The sequence below is a fragment of the Lagenorhynchus albirostris genome, chromosome 2, assembly GCF_949774975.1.
Source record: "Lagenorhynchus albirostris chromosome 2, mLagAlb1.1, whole genome shotgun sequence".
NCBI lineage: Eukaryota > Metazoa > Chordata > Mammalia > Artiodactyla > Delphinidae > Lagenorhynchus > Lagenorhynchus albirostris.
The window spans coordinates 124,580,905-124,600,750 of record NC_083096.1 but is presented as its reverse complement, the minus strand read 5'-3'; the positions used below and the strand labels follow the sequence as shown (position 1 = coordinate 124,600,750).

Here is a 19,846-nt window from a genome sequence, read left to right as displayed (position 1 = left end):
CAAGTCATCACAGGGGTGATGGAGTTGGACTTTGGTTGTAAAAAAGAGTGAAATATCATCAGGATTAAATTAATAAACTAACAAACAAACAAGCAAATACATAATAATGAGATAACATTAGAAATGCAAGTTCTTTCAACACAGGAATTTATTTCCTTTTCAAATTTTGCAGATTATCTCACAGATAAGGGCCCAATGAGAAGGAGTAAAATCTCAGGTCATCAGGGAAGATCATTTTTAACATGGGGTGGCAATGAGGCTATTTCTAGTACCATTCTAAACCAAAATATGTAACTGCTACTCTTATAATAACGGCCTTGCAAATGAGAGGATGAAAGGGGTGATGGGCAGGGTGTGTGTGCGTGTGCGTGTGCATGTGCGTGTGTGTGTGTAGAGAATTATAATTCTAGTCTCTTCCTAATAATCAAAAATGTGGTATAAAATCTAGAAGAGAGATATCTTGACACAAGAGTCAGAAAATTAAGGAATTTTTAAGATTTATTTATTTTATTTTTCTTTGAATTTTTGTATTTTATTTTATTTATTTTTTATACAGTTATCCCTTTTATACATATGTTAGGGTTTTTATTGTTTTTAAATCACTTTATTGAGGTATAATTGATGTATATGAAGTTGTACATATTTTATATATACAACTCAATGAGTTTGGGAATTACTATACACCTGTGAAACCAACAATATCAAGACCATAAACATATCCATCACCTCCCAAGTTTTCCTTGAAATTAGATTTTACTTCCCTTCAACAAGTTATTTTACCTTTATGAGATAGCATTTTTCTCAGGCATAATCTAGTTAGAATTTTGCAAGGAATGAGTAAGTTAGTACATTAAGTTACATAATATGTGTTGTAAGACTGCAAAGTCAGCATGTAGGGTAAAAGTTGCATGTCATTAAAACTGCCCTTGACAATTCTCTAAACGTCCTTACTTTAAACTAACTTACAAGAGTCTCCAAAATGGAGGGCAAGTACTTCAAGGTGGGTACAAAGTGATCTGTTGGAGTATGAGAAAAAAATAATAAAATGTCCATTTATGTTGCATTTGTATCTCATCTTTTAAATTTTATCTGTTGTCGGTCATTTAATGTAAGCAATATACCAGTTCAGAAATGTATATACATAATTTACAAATAAGTATGCATATATTGCTAGTTTTGCTAAGTTTCAAATTTTACTCATAGGGATATATGTTCCAAAAATGTTGTGGACCACTGCTTTACATCATTCTCCATGGTTGGGCACTGGGTGAAATAGTTGCTTTTTGTTTTAGAACGATGTTATATTAGATACCCATTTTCCACCTGAGAATCTCACTTAGAATGGAGAGATACACTATCAGAGGCAAATGAGAATGAAGCATGATTGAAGTTGTAGCAAGGAATATGTCTCCTATTGTACATCTTTATAGAGTAGCAAGTCCATGTCATTTAAATTGTTACTATTATATATGTATCTTTTTCTCTTTTTCTCTCTTATGTAGCACCCAAAGCTTGAAGAGTTGACTCTACTGTAAGTGAAATGTAAAAACGCACACATTTTGTTAAACTACTGTATATAAAAATGCTTGAAAATCATAACGGCTTATACAAATGTGATGTATTCATAACTTTGACACACATAAATTAAATGAAAAAACAGCAAAGAAGGTACAGAAAAATATTTTAACTCATTTTTCTGGTCCCCTTGAAAATAAAAGAAGACCCTCCCTCTTACATTCATTCATCAAAGTGAATAACTCAGATGAAATTTATGGCCCATCTAGATGATTCAGTAGTAAATAATCTAGAATAGGAAAAAAGAGAGGAAAGGTCACTTCACTTCACTATGATTTCTCAAGTTCACCCTACCTCTGTAAAGCCAATAGTAAAAAATCATCATTCCCTAAAATGAAAACCTAACCTGATTGAAAAAGGTCATCATACTTCTGTGTAATGTGAACCTGGCATTCTCTACCTGGTTGATTTTGGCATTTTTCTGTCCATTCAGTGGTACCTGTATACATTTTGTGACATGTGCATGCATGTTTTATGCACATAGATAATAAATCCTTTACAATAGGCAATAAGGTAATGCTCATCATATTTCCTCTGAAGCAGTGGTGTAGACTGAACCATTAACAGAATTCTGAAGTGAGAGGTGTGCTGACATGTTATTTGTTGTAAAGAATGACAAAAATTCATAGACTAAATTTGAAATTCATTGCTTAAAAAGTCAAAATATTATAAGTTCTCATCATAAAATGTTCAATTTTTAGATACATGTTTGTTTTTTAACTGATATATTGATCATTTTAATGTTTTATAACATATTTGTTTTTCACTTATGGATGAAATTTGTATTTACCTATTTGTAACATTTGTATCCCTATCTTAAATCATAACAGAGAATTAAGAGAGAAACCCTGTTGTGATTAAAGAATTCTAAAAAGACATTGCTACAATTGTCCATTTGCCTAAAAATAGACAAAGTGAATAAAGTATGTAGTATTTTATAAGATTGGAGCAGTTAAACTCATCATAAAAAATAAGAAGGCATGTCTTTCTAGGTTGCAGGCTTGGATTTGAGGAAAGCTAAAAAAAAATAGGAGGGAATTCAACTAAGTAAGCAAATAATAAAATTCTGATCTAAGACAAGATGGTAATACCATCTCCACAAAGTGATACAAAACCTATGTTTTTGCAATACCAATTTAAATGTTAGTCCATTAAAATTTAGTTTATGTTTTTGGTCTTAATCCTAAGTGAATGTACTGTTCTCAAGCTATAGATGAACTTATTTCATGTTATCAAAAACATTATTTACTTAGCGTATTCTGAAGTGTCCTTTCACTGCATATAAGGAGTGTATTTCTTTTTATCAATCTTCTCTGTTATTAAGAAAAAAAGTTTAAAATTTTGGTTCTCTGTGTAATTGAACTCTGAACTTTAGTTTTCCCAATACTTAAAATGTTTTTATATAGAGAGTAAAATTTAGCTTATTAGAATTTTCCCTGCCAGGTATGCTGAAAGAGACTATAGTGTTAAAAAATGACCATTTTATACAAAGGGATATCTTAATAACAAGTATATAACTTTAGTCTTTCTCATGATGCTTACCCAAACAGTGCAATAGACTAAAGGTCAAATAGCTAATATTTCTAATATATAAACAATTACATCATCTGTGAGGGAGACAATGTAACAGCCATCTCTGAAGATGGCATCTGATGATTCTCACCTCTTGATATTTATGTTCCCTTATTACCTCTCCCTTTTTGAATAGAGTCACCTTTTATAACCAATAATATATTGCAGAAAAGATAGAGATTTCTGAGACTAGATCATGAACAGCTTCTATGGTTTCTCTTGAATCACTAGTTCTGGGGAAAGTCAACTGTGTTGCCATGAAGACGTCTATCAGCCCTATTTATAGGTCTGTATGGTGATTAACAGAGGCCTTCAGTCAATAACAGGCACCAACATGTAGGACATGTGAGCGAGCTACCTCAGAAGCTGATCCTCCTGCCCTAGGCAAGCCTTCGGAGGATCAGCGCCAGGTGACATTTGACAGGAACTAAGTCAAAGACCCTGAGCCATATCCCGCTAACTGCTCCTGGATTCCTGACCCACGGACACTGAGATAACAAAAGCTTACTGTTTTAAGCTGCTAAATTTTGGGTTGGTTTGTACTTCGCAATAGATAACTAATAATGACAATGTATACGAGGGAAAGAACATGGGCTGAGAGGTTGACAAATCTAAAATGTGTCCCGACAGCATCTTTTAAGTGAGTGCTCTTAGGTTAAGTCTCTTATGTTTCCGTTTTGCCATCAGTAACTTGAGGATAATAAATCATACCTCACAGAGGTCTGAAGAATAAATGAGAGAGAATTTAAAGGTCCTGGAAAGTGATTTATCCTCAGTAACGTTTCTTTCTTTTCTTTAAATTGTGCTTCATTTTGCAGGTTTTTTTTTAAAGGTTTTCAAGCATATTATTCCCAGCACACAGAAACGGATTGTACAGGATGTGGAAGAACTATATGCAGAGATAAGATTAGAGGTGATCAGGTACTTCCTCTTGTTTATTTGTTTGTGTTTATTTGTTTATATTTATTTGAATGAAGATCTGGCTTTGAAGATCTTGATTTAAGCGAGATGAGTTTTTATAAACATCCCCTTAAGTATAAGTGAAGAGAGTAAGTTATTTCTGAATGTTTTTTGTAAACCTCAAGTACAAAAGATCTCTAGGACATAAAACTCAAGATCTTGTAAAAACTATGCTCTGCTCCGACAGTTTCTGTCAGCCTCATGCTCCTTGTAATGACCTTGAGGTCAAGAAAACAACTTGAAAACATGGTGTATCTGTTTCTTTTCTGTCTGGTTACCTTGACTCCATTATTTCTGTGTCTTTGATGAAACCAATTGGGAAAGTATAAGTGAGTGTTCGTACGTGCAGTCTTTTATTTTGCTAACTTGTAAATTACCTGCAATGCATTTACCCTGGCATTTAACATTGATATTTCAAATTATTTTTGATAGACTCTGAGGTCCCATGAACAATACTGGGTGCCATATTATAAGGGTTAAATCCACAGACTCTGCATGAATATTTGCAAGACTTCCTGGGCTCAAATCCCAGCTCTGTCACTAACTATAGACTTGTGAAAATTACTTAAAAACACAGTGCTTTTGTTTCTCTTCAGCAAAAGGTGAGTAGTATCTATCTTATAGGTTTGTTGTGAAAATAAAATGGGTTAATGTTAAATATCAGGTGCTCATTACATAGTTTTTCTTTGCTTTTTTATTTTTTTTGTGGTACGTGGGCCTCTCACTGTTGTGGCCTCTCCTGTTAAGGAGCACAGGCTCCGGACGCGCAGGCTCAGTGGCCATGGCTCACGGGCCCAGCCTCTCCATGGCATGTGGGATCTTCCCGGACCGGGGCATGAACCCGTGTCCCCTGCATCGGCAGGTGGACTCCCAACCACACATAGTTTTTCATTTTGATGAAATAAATATTTCAAATGGCCTGGGCCCTTTAGATGCTCTTAGTGAGTGTAACAACAATCATTCAGCAAGCAGAATTTTTCTCTCTCTTACTCCCTGCATATACTCAAACTTGCTTTTCTATAATTTTAAGAGGAATTTATATATTCTAGTGGTATTTGAGAATTTGAATATTTCCTCAAATATAACTCTAACAAATGATAAATGTATACTTCATTCTGAAGTGAAAATATGTTTGCCTTTGATAAGTGCATTTGATTTTCATAGTGGCTAGATTTTCTCATGTGTGAGTGTATTGGGGAGGGGCACTGACTGGGGGCAATCTATCTACCTTTTTTAGCAGTGATTCTAAACTCCTTTGAAAATCTAATAAAAGCTATAGTCCATCTCCCCACTTGGAAAAACAAAAATCACTGAAGCTATGACTGTGGACACCAATGGGTTCTTTGCTACCTTTGCTATAGGCCAAGAAAGTGGGCTGAGGATTGTTGTTGCCTGTTTTGACAATGGTCACTGAATTTAGGAAAGGGGAAGAGAGAGGTATAGCAAAAAAAATTATTAGAAACAAAATGGACTTTAGCAAAGGAGTTCTCACTTGTGCTGCTAACAATAATTCTGCTTGTTAGCCTTTAAGAAAGGTATGACACAGTTTCAAAAGTGACTTTGAAAGATATGTAAAATAATTTAAGTCAATTTTTAAGACTGTGCTTTGCGGAGAACCAGAGATGGGGAGGAGGGGCTGCAAGGACATCCTAATGGAAGGGCAGGCTCAGAGCAGATGGAACTGAGGCTCCATTCCCCCTTACTTTCACAGATATTACATATTGGGCTTCCAAAAAACCTTGCATTTGAACAAAGGGTTTCATAATTTTCAAAGAGAACCACTGAGAACCACTTTCCCAGATGTTTATCTCTAAAGATCTTCACAAACTGAAGACTTCCCAGCCTGGATTATCAGAATCTGAGGAAGGTTATATTGCCAGATATGTAATCCTGTAACATGGGACAAGGGTGACCACAGACCAGTTTATCTAATTCTAGGTATATAAAAATATAGGGGCTTCCAGGAAGATACAAAGATTTAGAATTAGTAAAAGCATTAATTAATTAGTAAAAAGAAGTAGTAATTGAGCAGCCCAAATTGTAGAAGAGGTTGCATAAAAAACAACTATGAAAATTTTTAGGTAAAACCACTGTCAGTTATCCAAAACAAATGAGATAGCTATGGGGATATCTTTTATTGTTAAGCCTGATGTTGAAAGAGAATATCTTCCATAAATCCTCTTTTGATTACAGTTTAAGAAACAAAATACCTGCTTATGTCACATCCATGCTCATCCATTGTGGCAACATCTAAGTTCTTATGTGATTTCACCTGTTTTCTGTTCAGACGTTTAGCTGTAATTAGTTATGAGCTATGACACTAATAAATAAACCCCATACGTGTATGTTGAATAGTATGAGATTGCCAACATTTAGCCTTTTTGACTGAAAAATGGAAAGTTCATATGGTCCAAACTAACATTTTCTTGAATACATCCCTTCCCTAGTTTTGAAGCAAAAAATATATATATTATAGATAATACCCTCCCCTCTGCATTACATCTGCCATTTTACCCAGGGGGGCCTATTCTTCTTTGATGGCTTGATAAGAGCAGGTAAAGAGATCTGACTGAGCCCACTGGTTGAAAGTAAAGAGGAAGTCATCACGTTCTGTCTTCTCTTGTTCAACAGCTCTTGCTAAGGCTTTCTGAAGCTCCCCAAGCTCCTCTGAAGTTAGAGTAGTCCTCAAATCCCCTTGGTTAGTCATTCAACCATGTATTTTATCCCTCTACAGTCCCTTTAGTGATAGAATACTTAAATGCCACATCCTATGAAAGAAAATGTTAAAATGACTTGTGGGAGAGGGAAGCAGGTGAAAGGGTTGAGGATTATCAAGGAAGCCAGGTGGAGTCCACAGCTCCGATTGCTTTTGGAGTGCTCTCATGGAAACTGTGCCCAAGTCCTTTAAGAGCTGGTTTATTTCCCAAGTAAACATGGTTGCCGGCAAGAGCAATGGTGTGCTGGCTCAGAAGGGAGGGAAAGAAATGAAATGCACCAGTGATGGGAGATTTGAAGTCATTTCTGAGATCATATAAACCAACGTGGACATTTCTTCTGGATGCTGTTAGCTACTCATCCCCACCACGTGGGCCTCTTAAGTTTGCCTGCCCGAGAAAAGGCTGCTGAGAATCATTCAAGCCAGTTAAGGAAACTGCTTAAAGTAAATATCTGAAACACAAACACATTAGCTCAAAGTGCTTGAAACAGAGTAATAATCACAAGGTCCTTACTTCTTCTCTCCTTTGTACCATTCAAAGGCCGGAGGCGGCACACCCGCACCTTCACATCTTATCAATCCGCTGCGTCCCGGGGCCACAGTGCCAGATTTAATTTCCTGAATCGTAGGAGCAACTGAAAAAGAAACAAAGAAAGAAAGAAACTGCGGATAAGTTAAAATAATCTTCAACCAAAATATAGAGCACACATAGTTTTATTCCTTCTATATTCAAAGTAATCTTACATCTGATAGGCCAATGCATCACATTTTCAGTGTTTTATGCTTCTCTTACGAAACTAGTCATTTTCAGCTTCATTTTTCAAGTTGGACAATAGATGAATGTTCCCAGGGAGTGCAGAGTAAATGCAATACATTTTGGCCTTGCTTCCTATTGGAAAATGGCATTGTTGAGGGGAACATTTCATCTGTACTCCAGTCAAACTACACTCCAATAATAGCTCTTATTCACTGAGTCATGGCTGGGAGTAAGTCAGGGGGTTTGGTGCTTTATGTTCATGATTTCCTCACAGAATACTCTAGGCAAGATGGCATTATCCCAATTTTACAGATGTGAGAACTGAAACTCAGAGAGGTTAAATAATTTGTCTAAGGTCACACAGCTACTTAGCTTCAGAGTTTGGATTTGACGTCAGACATGTTGACTCAAAGTCTGAGTTCTTTCCATACTCTGTGGTTTTCCCTACTCCCTATGCTTTAGCAAATCAGTGATTTTTTTAAATGCGGTTCCTTCTACCTAGAATGCTATTCTTCACCATTTCTACAGATCCAAGACCCAAATTTAGGGGTCACCATTTCTATACTCTTCCCTGCTGCTCTGGCTGGAAATACCTTTCCCCTTTGAGTAGTTTATATAAATCTCTCATACAACACACTTTCTATCTTGTATTGTAATTATTTATGGGTATGCCAGGCGTCTTTGTCGCTGCCTAAAGGCAGGGTAAATATCTGATTCATCTCTGCATATTCAGAGGTCAAAGCACAGTGCCTGGCACAAAATGATGCTTAAAAAGCTTCATTATATATAATATATATATTATATATAGCATAGCCATTTCTTTTATTCATCAAATAGTTATTGAGCCATTGATACATACCAGGCCTTTCTCAAGGCACAAGCAGTTAAACTCCCTGACATGATAAAGCTTACATTCTAGATGGGGGTGGGGTGGGGGGTGGGGGTGGGGGTGGGGGTGGATGAGGAGACAGAGTATCAGCAGTAAATAAAATAAATAATTTAAATAAAATGTCAGAAGAAATATCGTAAAAAAAAAGTATTAGAGCAAGGTAAGAGGAATTAGAGCAAGGAATGGGTTGCAATTTTATAAAAGCTAATCTGAGTAGGACTCATTGACAAGGAAAGATTTAAGCAAAGATGATGTAGATGAGCGAGTTTGCTATGTGAGTATCTGGAGAAAGAGCCTTACTGGTAGAGGGAACAGCTTGCAGTAAGGCTCTGAGGCTGAAGCAAGCCTGGTTCAGTTGAGAAATAGCAAGGAGATCAGTGTGACTGAAGCAAAGAGAAAGAAGGGGAAGTAGCAGGAGACAGAGTTTGATGGTTCATTTTGCGTCAACTTGATTGGGTCATAGAGCATCCAGATATTTGCTAAACATTATTTCTGGGTGTGACTGTGAGAGTATTTCTAATGTGATTAGAATTTGAATCAGTGAATTCAGCAGCATACTGCCCTTCCCATGTTGGGGGCACATCATACAGTCAATTGAAGGCCTGAATAGAAAAGGCAGAGGAAAGGAGACTGTCCCTTCTCTACCTGACTGCTTGAGCTAGGGTATCAGTCTTCTGCTCTCAAACTGAGATTTACACAACTGGCTCCCCTGGTTCTCAGGCCTTTGGACTTGGACCGAACTACACCACTGACTTTCCTGGGTCTCTAGCTTGCAGACAGTAGTTTGTGGGACTTCTCAGCCAGCTAAGAAGTGAACCATTTCCTCATAATATAATCTCTCTCTGTCTCTGTCTCTCTCTATATATGTACATCATATATATATCACATATGTATGTATGTATATGTGTGTATAGGTATGTGTGTGTATATAGATACACACATATATTATGGGTTTTGTTTGTCTGCAGAACCCTGAATAATATATGGAGCCAAAGGAAGAAAGATCAGATAGGACCTTGAGGGCCATTTTAAGAACTTGGCTTCTACTCTGAGTGAAATGGTGAACCACTGCAGAGGAGGGATATAATCTGACTTTTGTTTTAAAAGTATCACATCACTCAGGCTGCCGTGTTGAGAAGTGACCACTGTGAGGCCAGGATGAAAGCTGTTGTAGTAAGAAGACAAGTGATGTTGGGAGCTCATACCTGGGTGGTAGCACCTGAGGCAGTGGAAAGTGACCAGCTTTGGGGTCTATCGTGAAGTTGGAGCCAACATGATTTCTGGACAGACTTTTTATAAAAAACGAGGGTGATTTCACTTGACTTAAATAGAAAGTTAGAAATACCAGTTGATTGAGATGGGTTAGACTGGAGGTAGATGAGTTTTGGAGGGAAACATTAGGAGTTGTATGCATGTGTCATTTTTTTTTAATAGACTATTTTTAGAGCAGTTTTAAGTTCACACAAAATTGAGTGGAAGATGCAAAGATTTCCCATTACTCCTTTCCCTAACACATGGATAGCCTCTCCATTGTCAATATCTCCTACCAGAGTGGTACATTTGTTGCAAGTGGTGAACCTGCACTGACACATTATTATGACTTAAAGTCATAGTTTACATTAGGGTTCACTCTTGCTGCTGTACATTCTATGGGTTTGGACAAAAGCACAATGACACATATCCATCATCACGATACCGTACGAAGTATTTTCACTGCCCTTAAAACCCTCCTATTCCTAAATTTTCCTATATCTGCCTACTCATTTTTTACCACCTCACCATCCTCATCAACCACTGATTTTTAAATTTTCTCCATAGTTTTGCTTTTTCCAGAATGTTAAATAGTTGGGGTCATATAGCATGTAGCCTTTTCAGCTTGGCTTCTTCACTTAGTAATATGCATTTAAGGTTCCTCTACGTCTTTCCATGGCTTGATAACTCATTTCTTTTTAACCCTGAGTAATATTCCATTGTCTGTATGTACCACAGTTTATCCATCCACCTGCTGAAGAACTTCTTGGTTGCCTCCAAGCATTGGCAATCTTATGTAAAGCCACTCTAAACATCTATTTTTTGTGTGGAACTAAGTTTTCAACTATTTTGGGTAAATACCAAGAAGTGCAATTGCTGGATTGTATGGTAAGAGTATGTTTAGTTTTGTAAGAAACTGACAAACTATCTTCCTGCCAGCAATGTATGGGAGTTCCTGTTGCTCCATGTCCTCACTAGCATTTGGAGTTTTCAGTGCTCCAGATTTTGGTCATTCGAATAGGTATGTAGTGGTATCTCATTGTTTTAATTTGCATTTCACTGATGATATGATGTGAAGTGTCTTTTCATATGCTTATTTACCATCTGTATATCTTTGATGAGGTCTTTGGTCCATTTTTAATTGGGTTGTTTGTATGATTTTTATTGTGTTTTAAGGGTTCTTTGTATATTTTAGATAACAGTCCTTTATCAGATGTGTATTTTGCAAATATTTTCTCTCAGTCTGTGGCTTGTCTTTTTATTTTCTTGATATTGTGTTTCACAGAGTCAAAACTTCTCATTTTAACGAGGTTCAACTTATCAACTATCTCTTCCATGAATTATGCTTTTGGTATTGTATCTGAAAAGTCATCACCAATCCCAAGGTCATCTAGATTTCCTCCTATGCTATCTTCTAGTTTTATATGCATGTCATTTTCCATAAATATTTTCTTTCCTACCAATTTACATTTAACATAGTACATATTTCAGATAACACTATGGGAAACAGTTCAATACAACAGGAACCTAGAAGGTGCAAATACTAATTCATTCAGACAAAAGATCTGAGTAAGTGTGCACTTTGGATTTATTTTAAGTTTCTTTAGAAAGCAATAAAAAAAGTACAGAGTTTAATGATTTTTCAATATGCAGTGAAAGTGAAAACTGTAAACACTCTTACAACAGAATATTGCCTTTCATTTTAAAAATACCTGAGCAGAGTAATCATTTTCTGTTAAGGGTGATACTTCACTTTGAAATTATAGCACCTCTATTTCTCTGTGAGATTCTTATTCTTAATAGTAAAGGTTCAATTGGAAAAAAACTTGCAAATAAATATTTTTATAAAAGTGCTTGCTAATAACTTGGTGAAAAATAATAAAAAATGATTACCAGAGAAGTTTGAATAAGAAAATGTTATGAGATAATACACATACACACATTTATAAATACACAAATACAAACACATACATATCTCTAACTCAATATAAGGAACCATTTGATAAATTTTAACTTTCTTTGTTAAGCAAAGATTCACGTCCCCCCCTTATAAGGCAATAAAATTACAAAAGATATTTATAAATGAAACCCTCTTATTGTCAATTAATATGATACTCTTTTGCTTGTGAGAAGTATAAGTAAGATTATATTTTTACTCTTGTTCTCACAGGCTTTCATCTCTTTCTCTCTGTCTGTCACACTAAGAGGCCATAATCTTTTATGATATCCAACTATTATTGAAGATGAAATAACATATGCAACAGGAGATCCATCACAAGCTTCTATTGATAACCTGGTTAGTTTAATTACTCCTTGTTTGTCAATGAGGCCATGACTCATTACAAACAAAACCATGAAATCCGGAACATTGTCTGAAAACCCAGGCATAATGAACTGAAATAAAAATCTAATTTGTCATTAAAAGGCTATTATGCAGTACAGTGTGCATATGGCTCAGCACTAGGTACCATACAAGTTAAAGGGGCATGATCATGTTGTCTAGGGGGTTCACAGGCTGCTGTGAAGGACACTGAAAATGGAGAGATACTAAAATGACATATGGAAGCCTAGATAAAGAACAAAACAGGAATTAACACTTGTGAATAAGAAAAAGGCCTAAGAGCATTTTATGTGTTAGAGAATTAAAGGGCTATGGGGTGTAAGTAATAAATATGGAGAGGGGAGTCTTAAGTAGATTTCATTTTGAGGCTAAAATTATAAACTTGAACTTGAAAGCTGTACTGATTTTTCTTGGGGACATGAATGAACACTTATGCTATTATTTTGCCTCTTCTGAAAATGCCTATTCGAGAGGAAGAGGATTCATCCACTTATTTATTCTTCATTCCTTCATCAATTCAACAAGTATTTTTACTGGGGACTACATTAATGAAAAAGTAACATTCCTGGCCTCACAGGGCTAATATTCTTGACTTTGTATGTGTGTGTGCATGTACATGAATATGCAAACAGTAAATACATAAATACACAGTACAAGAGCCACATGAACTAAGATGGAAACTGAGCAGGGTAAAAGAAAAATGAATGCAAAGTGGGTTATTTTATATGGTGTAGTTACAGAGCTCCTTATTGATAAGGCAATATTTGAGCAGAGAATTAAATGATATGAGGAAAGGAATCATGTGGTTATTTGTAGGAAACTATTAAAATAAGAGGAAACAGAAAAGTCAAAGACCCTGAGTTGAGACCATTGAGGTAGAAACATGCTCAACAAGTTTGAGGAGCAGCAAAATGGTCAACATGACTTGAGCAGGTGAGAGGAAGAATCCAGAAGAGAAGGTTGGGTGGGTAGGGAAGGTTGGGTGGAAAGGTTGGGTGGAACTCAGATTCGGAGGGTCCGGTAGCCCATGGGAAAGCCTTTGAATTTTATTGTAAGATGAGGTTTTGGAGATTTTGAGCAGAGGTGGGACGTGGTTTGATTAACATTTTATGCAGATTTTTTGGCCAATGTATGGAACATGTTCTGCATAGAGGCAGAAGAGGAAACAGGCAGAACAGCTAGGAAGCTGTTGTAGTAATCTTTAGGATGATGAGAAAATCATTGGCCAATCCACAGAAAAGGCAGGAATTGAGAGAAAATTTAATTAAATAGATCATTGGTCACATTGGACCTGAGTCAACTCATTTTAGTTAACTAGCAGTGAGAAGACATTTTTAGTGAAATTCCAAGTTTGCACCATTCTGAACCACATTACTTTGTATAAATAAAAGAGTTATATGGCCACTGAAATGTCTAATTAAACCTAATAGGTTTCTTTTCTAGAGCACATCCTAGAGACTGTGATGTCCATATATGCCTTATGAATCTCTTATAGTATGGAGCTTTTCCAAATTTATGAGACCACAGAATTATAGAAAATTTTATATTGGAGTTCCTGTGGGCCTAATAATTCTTGGGACATATTCTGGATATGCTGGACAGTTGGAAAAGTAGATGTCTAATGTCTATTCCACATCCTATATTATGTGATACATGAGTTTTCAAGTCAACAGTCATCACTGGTTCAACAGACTTCTGTGTGCTTATGAGCTATAATGGACTAATGAGTTTTATGTGATGAAATTATTTGCATCAGAAGGATAGGGTTACTTGTTTGATAGAAATATATACCTCATAACAATTATGACTAATTAAATCTCCAGCTGGATCTGTAACAGTGAATTTTATGTATGCTTGGTTAAGTTGTACCAAACACTCATTTTCCATGGGAATGTTCCATGTTTTAGGAAATCATATTGGGCTCTTCCTAGAAAAGACAATCAAATGGTAAAACCTGAGTGGTTGCTCACAGGGCTTATTTCTTTCACCTTCACTATAGGCATTTTTATTTCTGGAACTGTTTTTCCTTCCACGGAAATAGTTTTTTTGTTCTACTCAGATGTAACTTCTTTTAATTACACAAAAGCAGCAAAGAAGGTGATTACTTGGGCCCCTCAAATTCATAAGTACAAAGGCATCCTTTGGAATAGACTGATTTATGTGCAATGCTGAAATTTAGGCATCCCACCCTTGTATCAAATTGTATATGGTTGTGAGCTGAAACAATTGCACAGTGAAAAAAAATCAATTTCAGACGAATGTTATTGGACAGATGTGGGGAATGGCAAAGGACAGATGTTGGGGAAGGTCAACAGTGAAAGGGTCAAGAAGGGATATTTAACACGTGTGTGATTAGATGCTCATAAAAAAATGAGTCTTCCCTTTTCATCTACTCAGTGGGATTATTTCCTTTTATTGTTTAGCCAGTCATTTCAGGATGAAGATAATTAAATGTTCTTCATTCAAAACTCCAGGCTCTGCAGGTGCAAGCAACAGAACCTCTGCACTTGGCACCCAACAAGCCTAATCCAGATTCAAGTTTTCTTAGTTACATGACAATAGCCACAAAGACCTTCTTCCTCTCTTGCCATCCTCAATGGGAGCTTTGGTTTTGTACAAAGTCTTATTATCAAAAAAAAGAGTGAATTGGAGAATTGCTTTAATAACTTTAGTGAAGTGAAGTTGCTTCAGTGAAACTTTAGAATTTCAAAGGCAAAAGAATTCGATCACTACCTTGCCACCTCAAAATAATGGACAATGATAAAGGTGCCATGTTAAATAATTACAACAATAAAGAAGAGTGAGAAATAATAATGAGAAGTGAATCATGAAGAAATCCATCCCAGAGAAGCTACATAGGAGAACACTGTGGTAAATAAGCATGTTGACCTTGGTCTAGATTCTGAAACTTGTGAGCTACATTAAGGCAGCCTTGGTCAAATGCAGTTTTTGAAAAAAAAAAAATTAAGGTTTCCAGTATCTACCAGAGAACACATCATGTAAGACGTGCCTGTTCAACACACTACTGTTACAGGTGAGGATGATGATAGTTGAAAAATTTCTTCCTTGAAGATAGGTTGTAACTCAGGGTGGGAAATATATGAAAATCTTTCCAAGGTTGTCAGAGATCTCACAGAAATGGATCACATGATCAATAAAACATTTCTATGAAGCACATATGTCCTTATCTTATGGACTAATTTGATTTTAAAGAAAACTAAGAACTCCATGCTCTTGCTAAGAGAAAATTAAAAAATATATATATAGTTAGTTTTTTTGTGTTTTTTTTTAATCAAACTACTGTAGTATAGTTAAATCATAGTCTTCATGACATAAAGGACTTTCACATTGATTACACCTCTGGTCAGCTTTCACAGGGAGTGAAAATAATCCAGCTTGTAAGCTACTTCCTGCTTCCCCAAGACCTTAAACATTTACACAGTGGCAAAACAGTGTAGTAAAAAGGCCCCACTATGCAGTCAAGAAAAAATGGTTCTAACATTTATCATCTGAGTTACTTAACGCTTTTAAACTCCAGTTTTTGCGTCTGTAAATAGTGCCTACTTCATAAGATTGCTATACAGACAACGTAAAACACTTCTTTTAAAGTGCTTGCCCTAGTGTTTTGCACTGAGCAGTCAATAAAATCTTTGGCTATTATTAAACAGAATTATTACAAGTGAATAGGGTATCACAGCTATGTTCCCTTTAAGAGCATAGAATCATGATAAGATACAGATAGAAAAGGAAACTAAGTTTTTTTTGTTGTTTTTTGTTTTTTTTTTTTTGAATCATTGTCTTTGTGTTGCAAGCATGTGATTAATTTAATTCAAAGCTAGACTAGTATATCACTTTTTACTCTCCCAGAATTCCATCATTATCCTGCTTTTTTACTGTAGATAACCAAGAAAAATTTACCTTGTAATGCATTTGTGGCAGACCTTGTCTTATGTCTCATTGACCAAGAAGTAAGAGGCTTGGGTTCAACAATGTGATAGAACATCAAAAGTGTATGGAACGCATAGGTGTCCCTTCTAGAAAGATGTGTAACTGTGGAGGTATGTCATGTGTTAGGGCATATACAAAATCAATGTACTAATTCAGTTAAGCATATGATGAGGTCATTTTCTCTTTCAAAAGAATGACAATGATAAGAATTTTGCATGTAAACTAAACTTCAGTATTCAATATTCATTATGACAGTGTACTAAGCTGTGATCTCTAATTCCCTTATGTTTACACAGGTGTGTAAAAAGTAAAATATTTTGTAAAAAAAATCCAGAGCTAAGATCTATAACTGCGTAGTAAGTCCGATTTTAGGGGCATTGGTGAAGGTCCTAGCACTGGTCCCCTAAACCCTCAAAGAAAAAATCTGTGCATTGTTTAACATTACAACATAAGGGATTCTTTTCCTAAACTCATGGTTTAACGCTATTGTAATATTTAATCCTTTCAAGGGAGTTGAATATACCTAAGCTTTTATTAGTCAAAAATATTGTGGTGTGAATGATCTTATATTGTGTTATGAGTGTACATCTGTGAGAAGCCGTTTAAGGATGGATGGTTATGTTATTTGTGACTCATGAAGAAGTAGATAAAAGAACAGGAGAGAAAGGGTTATATAATGAGAAGTTTGTTTGTGATTAGGCAGAATTCATTCATATCATGCTTTTGGCAAGGGTTGGCACTACTGAAATTACAGCCTGAAGTAGCTGTCCCCTTGTAGTCAGCAATGCTCACTCCAGTGATGCATCCACTGTAAAATATGTCTGAGATTTATTGGGCCACTAGCTGTATCAATAGGAATTAAATGGTTCACTGTTTTCCTAGCTGTTCACCAGACTTTCTTTCTTTATACTTCATTCATGATTTGCTCTCTTCTCTGTTGTCAGTCATGCTGAATTATAGCTGTATGTGATTGATTTGGATACACTGAACAAGTTTGCAAGAACTGTGAAGTTGGGATTCTCTAAAGGCATCTCTTTTCCCAGCACATATGATCCTGTAACAAAAGTTGTCCATCGTACAAACCTTCAAATTCTTAAATATTTGGATGCATTCTTCTCATATTGAAGCTGTTATAAATTTCCTGATATAAAAATTATTTTTTAGTGAATCCTCCCCCCCTCAAAAAAAAAACACAGATTAGAAGAATTCAGATGCTTTCTATAGATTACCTGTAAAATATGAAAATATCCTTGGGACTATTTTTCTCATGGGGAAAATTTTCTAGTTGTATTATCAGTTAAGATATGCTGTTTAAGCCTCTATTATGTTTATTGTCATGCTTTAAGTCATGGTACATTTTTAAAGCTTAATATTTATCTCTCAGAATGTGAATAAACTAGACTTATATATAAATTTAAGATTTTTGCAGTTAATCAGTATAAAATAAATGATAGCAATAAAGATTTAATCTGTAATAGATGGGGATAGCATTGGTAGAATCTTTCCTTAGGCTAATTTTTAAGCTGTTCATGTTTCCCTCTGGTCTCAGGGCCAGCTTCCTCCAAGGACCTACTGGTAAATCTGAAGGCACCAAGGACTCTTGGGATGGTATAACTTCTGACCTCTGCAGAATAATCACTGGATCAGATTTCTTAGTTGACTGAATGGTTTATTATTTCTTCTTGTTTCTGTGGCCTTCAATAATCTTAAAATAGCACATTTTAAAAGTTGATTAAAATTCAGTTATTAAAATTGTTTAATTCTGAGAGATGAATAATTCATATTACTAATATATTCTAAAGAATTACTTTCCAAACACACTGTCTTGGAGGGAAAGAAAAGAAAGCCTTTGAGTAGCTAGAAAATAAAAGGGCGGAAGTTAAAGAAAAAATAAGATTTATATTACAGAAATCTAATTGTAAACTACCCATTTCTCCCTGCCCACTGCCCTCAAATGTATGAAGGAGAATGTTGGAAGTCTAGCAAGACTATAGGACATATGTTAAGTGAATGAAATTTTCCAAGACTATAGGCACAGATTTTCTAGTAAGAAGATGAACATTAAACTGAACCACTTTTACCTCTTTATTTATTTCGAGTTGTCAATCAGCTGTGTGCTCCGACCTGCAACCTGGAGGTTTTCCTGTTATATTACTTCTACATGGTTCAAAGAGTAAAGCCACAGAGGTCATGACTGTGAAACAGATGTGCTTTATCCATAGACTTGCCATGGACTTATGAACAAGGAGAAAAACAACCTAGCAGGAAGTGATACTAGTTGTAGAATTGAGAGGTAGTTTTTCTTCCTATTTGAAAAACACAGTCTTGGACACTTCTATTTATGGAGAATGAAAGCTAAATCAGAGCAAACACAGTAAGTAGTAACTAAGACCAAAAGAATAAGAAGACAAAGTGGGAGAGACATTGTGCCTACAAATAGTGTATCTTAAAGAAATTTAAAGATGTGGGACGGAGGGGTGGTAGAAAAAATGTAATTTTCAGAAACAGTAGTATGGGTTTATTTGGGAGTAAGAATGTTTTACAAGGGAAAAAAATGTCATCCTTCTTGAAATGATTAAATAAAACATGGTTTGAGAAAACTCTGCCTAACAGCAAAAGCAATTTGACAACTGATGGGTTTGTCAAGAAAGGAGAAGTCTGACTAACAAATAAGAAATTCCATGTCAGCAACAGCAGCACATGAATAAATTATTAGCAAAAATGTTTAGGCTCTTTCCTCTTCTGCTCAGAAATAAAAAAATATATATATATATATATGCAGCTGATACCCTCCTTATAATCTCAATCTTATTTAGTGCCCTTTAAATCGAAATCACTAGATTCCTCTCTATTGACTGCTCTCATCCTGCAAAGCTTATCTCTGCATTTGATGAACAGTTGGTATTACCAGTTTAACAGTATCATTACAAAATATTTCAAAGTCTTGAGGGAGTCAATAATATTGTAGGTTTTACCTTTAAAATGCATCTTATCACTCCTCACCACCCCATAACTCTCATGCTGGTGCAAGCTAACACTACGTCTTGCTTAGAATATTGCAAGTCTCCTAACTGGCCCCCTTGCTCTCTCCACAGGCCATTCTCAATATAGCTTATGTTTTTTCAACCCTTTATACTTGGTTAGATGAATATATATGTATAGATAATGCATAATATATTAATAATAAATAATAAATACATGTTGAATATATTTATTATATATAAATATATTTATTTATATATGTAATTAAATTTAATATATTCCTTATTTAGATATGGTTTGGAACAAAGAATCTGAAATTAAATAGCTAACTTTAGCATTTCATTTGTATATATTATATACTATCACATGTAGTACTATATAACTCAGCATTAAAATACTATGTACCTGGGAAGCAGAGTTCTAGAAAAAATGCAAGCAGTATTTGTCTATGGCTTCCACCAATATATGGTGCCTAAGAAAGCAATCACAGATAACCTTTAGGCTTATGCCATGTTTCAGTCAGCTATTGCCACAATAATACTATGTAACAAATCACCACCTCATTTTGGTGACATATAACAACCAACATCTATTTCTCACTTATGTGTCTACTCTGTCATAACACCCATTAGTCAAAGCAGTCACATGGTCAAGCCCATTATCAGTGGGGCTGCAAAACAGTATTCCATCTACATTTAGAGGAGGTTGGGAGTCAACATTGCCAAGGAACAATCTAGACTCTTACTTCTAAGTAGAATTTTCTTTTCTTTTGTTTTTTTTTTTTGGCCATGCCACACGGCTTGTGGCATCTTAGTTCCCCAACCAGGGATCAAACCTGGGCCCTCGGCAGTGAAA

At 35.5% G+C, this 19,846-nt stretch overlaps 1 protein-coding gene across 1 annotated transcript in view; it reads right to left on the bottom strand.

Annotated features, from left to right (window-relative positions):
- The window catches only part of NEGR1 (neuronal growth regulator 1), a 914,014-nt gene that overhangs the window by 186,913 nt on the left and 707,255 nt on the right, over positions 1-19,846 (bottom strand). The window contains exon 5 of the mRNA XM_060142536.1: positions 7,338-7,458. Within this exon, the coding sequence (XP_059998519.1) occupies positions 7,338-7,458 (121 nt within the window). The remainder of the gene's footprint in view (positions 1-7,337; positions 7,459-19,846) is intronic.